This window comes from Marmota marmota, unplaced genomic scaffold, assembly GCF_001458135.2.
Source record: "Marmota marmota marmota unplaced genomic scaffold, marMar, whole genome shotgun sequence".
Lineage (NCBI taxonomy): Eukaryota > Metazoa > Chordata > Mammalia > Rodentia > Sciuridae > Marmota > Marmota marmota.
Window position 1 is genome coordinate 62435357 of NW_025999968.1, and position 2794 is coordinate 62438150.

At 61.9% G+C, this 2794-nt stretch overlaps 1 protein-coding gene across 4 annotated transcripts in view; it reads left to right on the plus strand.

The window, feature by feature from the left end:
• Positions 1-2794, plus strand: part of Trpm2 (transient receptor potential cation channel subfamily M member 2) — a 50574-nt gene that overhangs the window by 9350 nt on the left and 38430 nt on the right. For all 4 annotated transcript variants that reach the window (XR_007347849.1, XM_048803777.1, XM_048803776.1 and 1 more), the window contains exon 5: positions 835-1001. Coding sequence is in view for 3 of the 4 variants with exons in the window: in XM_048803777.1 (XP_048659734.1) it covers positions 835-1001 (167 nt within the window). In the remaining variant the exon portion in view is untranslated. The remainder of the gene's footprint in view (positions 1-834; positions 1002-2794) is intronic.

Here is a 2794-nt window from a genome sequence, read left to right on the forward strand (position 1 = left end):
TGTGTGTGGTGTGGTGGTGTGTGTGGTGTGTGTGTGGTGTGTGTGTGGTAGGTGTGTGTGTGTTGTGTAGTGATGTAGTGTGGTGGTGTGTGGATTGGGTGTGTGTGTGTGTGTGTGTGTGGTGTGGTGTGTGTGGGTGTGTGTGTGTGTGTGTGGGTGTGTGGGTGTGTGTATGTCTGGGTGTGTGTGTGTGTGTGTCTGGGTGTGTAAGTGTGTGGGTGTGTGTGTGGGGGGTGTGTGTGGGTGTGTGTATGTCTGGGTGTGTGTGGGTGTGTGTGTGTGTGTCTGGGTGGGTGGTGTGCGGCAACACCACACCCGGCTTCTCAGCACTGACTTCTGAGGCTCTGGTCAGCACGTCACCCAGCCAGCAGCAGATGGGTCCTTGCTCACGGTCAGCACTGGGTCCACCCACGGCTGTCTCTATTCCGTCACAGGCTGGGCCAGCAGACCCCGCCTGGGAACTGCGGCTTTTGAGGCACAGCCAGTGTGTGCTCGGGATGCTCATCCTGGTATCCTTCTACCTGCCTGCATGCAGTGACCAGGCAGCCACCTGGTCAGATGGACAGTGGACAGGAAGAATGTCCCCTGTAGGTGCCACCGTGAGCCACGTGGCAGTAGGCAGCATGTGTGGTCCTCCAAGGGAACCGGGTGGGGGGATCAGGAGCAACCTCGCTCCTGTCCCTGCCTGGAGACTTGGTCTGCTGATGTGTTGGGGTGCCCCTGAGTGCTGGGGAGCCGGCCTTGCCAGCCCAGAGCACCCCGGGGGTCAGTTTGTGGGTGGTGGGGTATGCATCAGGACTTACGGGGCCTGCCCACGCTGTCTCCTTTCCACAGGAGCCTGGATTATCACGGGGGGCTCGCACACTGGCGTGATGAAGCAGGTGGGCGAGGCGGTGCGGGACTTCAGCCTGAGCAGCAGCTACAAGGAGGGAGAAGTGATCACCATCGGAGTGGCCACGTGGGGCACCATCCACAACCGGGAGGGGCTGGTCCATCCCACGGTGAGCACCTGCTCCTGAGGTGGCCGGCTCGGTGGGAGGGAGGGGCTGTGCGAGATCTCCCCAGACCCTGCAGGGAGCAGGCCCCCAGCTGGGCAGCAGGGACAGTGTGGCGGGAGGGCAGAGACGGGGCGGGACGGGAGGCAGGAGGCCGCCCAGACCCCGTGCAGACTCTCCGGGTGTTGACCTGGCAAGGTGACGTCCTGCTCTGCCTGCACCTCCTCTCCAGGGGGAAAACCCAGACCCAAGTCACTGGACTTGGGCTCCTGGCTGGAGGACTTTGGCCACCTTTCTGCCGGTGCTGAGCTCAGGCTGCCCCTTCTCTGTGGTGGTGGGAGGGTGTGCCTGTGCCCCGAGGCCACCCCTAGATCCCTCCCCTGGGGCTGGTACTGAAGAACAGAACCCTAGCGCCCACAGTCACGCTCTGCAGTAAGGTCCCGTGGCCACAGCCAGGGGCACGGGGCAGCGCCGAGGCTCCGGGGAGGGTCCTTCCTGCCGCTTCCAGCTCCGGTGGCTGCTGGGACCCCTCGGCTGGGGGGCTTGTGTCGTCGTTCTCTGTATTCTCTGCAAGGACACTTGTGCTGGCCTTTGGGCTCCACGGAGATAATCTGGGCTCACGACTGTGAAGATCCCTTTTCCAAGGAAGGTGGCCCTGACCAGTTCCAGGGACGAGAGCTGGGTGCCTTTATGTAGCCTTTATGTCCACCCCACACGCAAAATAGATCCACCCTGTGGTTGGGCCCCCAAATTATCAACCCGTTTTAGCATCAACTCAAAATTCAGAACCCCGTCTCCATGTCGGCGGCTCACGAATCCTGTCACTGGCCTCGGGCTCCTGGGGCCGTTGTAGAAATGAACCTGGACCCAGAGAAGTTAGGTGCCGGCGAGGCCTTTCCTCAGGGACTTCTGCTAGAGCAGAGGGGAGTCTCACTAGGGTGTCCAGCTGGCTCCAGCAGGGGACAAGGGCACAGCTCCTGCAGCCTCGTCGGTGGAGGCAGGCATGCTCCTGGTGTCCTCTCCTGTCCAGGACGCTGTGACCTGCTTCCCTGCTCCCACCCCCGGTGCCTCTCCTGTCTCACACGCCTCCGTCTCCACCCAGGGTGTGCTTTTCCCTGCTGACAGGGTCGGGGGACTCTGGGTCCCTTTGTGAGTGCTCTGCGATGGCCTCCCCCACCACCTGGAGCCCTCCTCTGGGCAGCCTCTGCTACTCCAGGACAGAGTGGACCTGCTCCGTCTGGCTGCAGCTGCATTTCTGCCCACACGAGGCTCAGAGGGCTGAGCGGACGTCCCAGCCCCCTCCTGGCTGCTGACTTGCTCCTCGGCCTTGAGGGCGGTGCACCCTCTAACCCTAATATTCCAGTGTGGCTGCTAACGCCACGCGTCCAGGGGCCGGCCTGGCTGTCTTGTTCCCCCAGACATGTGCCTCGCTCGGTCCTCAGGGTCCCTGACTGTGTCAGTCCCAAATCTCCATGTCCCTCTCAGGTGTGGTGAGACTGTGGGATTCGTCCTGGGCTAGAGTTCCTCTTCCTGTGAGCGCCTGTGTGGCTTCCAGAACACAGCGGGGGCCAGGCATTGTGGCCATCATGGGCTTATTCTAAGGGGGCCATGGAGGGAACAAAGGGACCATAGATCCCAATCAATTCCAAAATCCAGCATGGAAAGCGTGCTAGCTTATGAAACCCGGGAATCCTCCATTCCTGGAGGCTCTGCCCAGGGCCTTGGCTCGGGCTTCACCTGGACACCATTTTCTCTCCCACTCCTCCTCCTCCTCCTCCTCCTCCTCCTCCTCCTCCTCC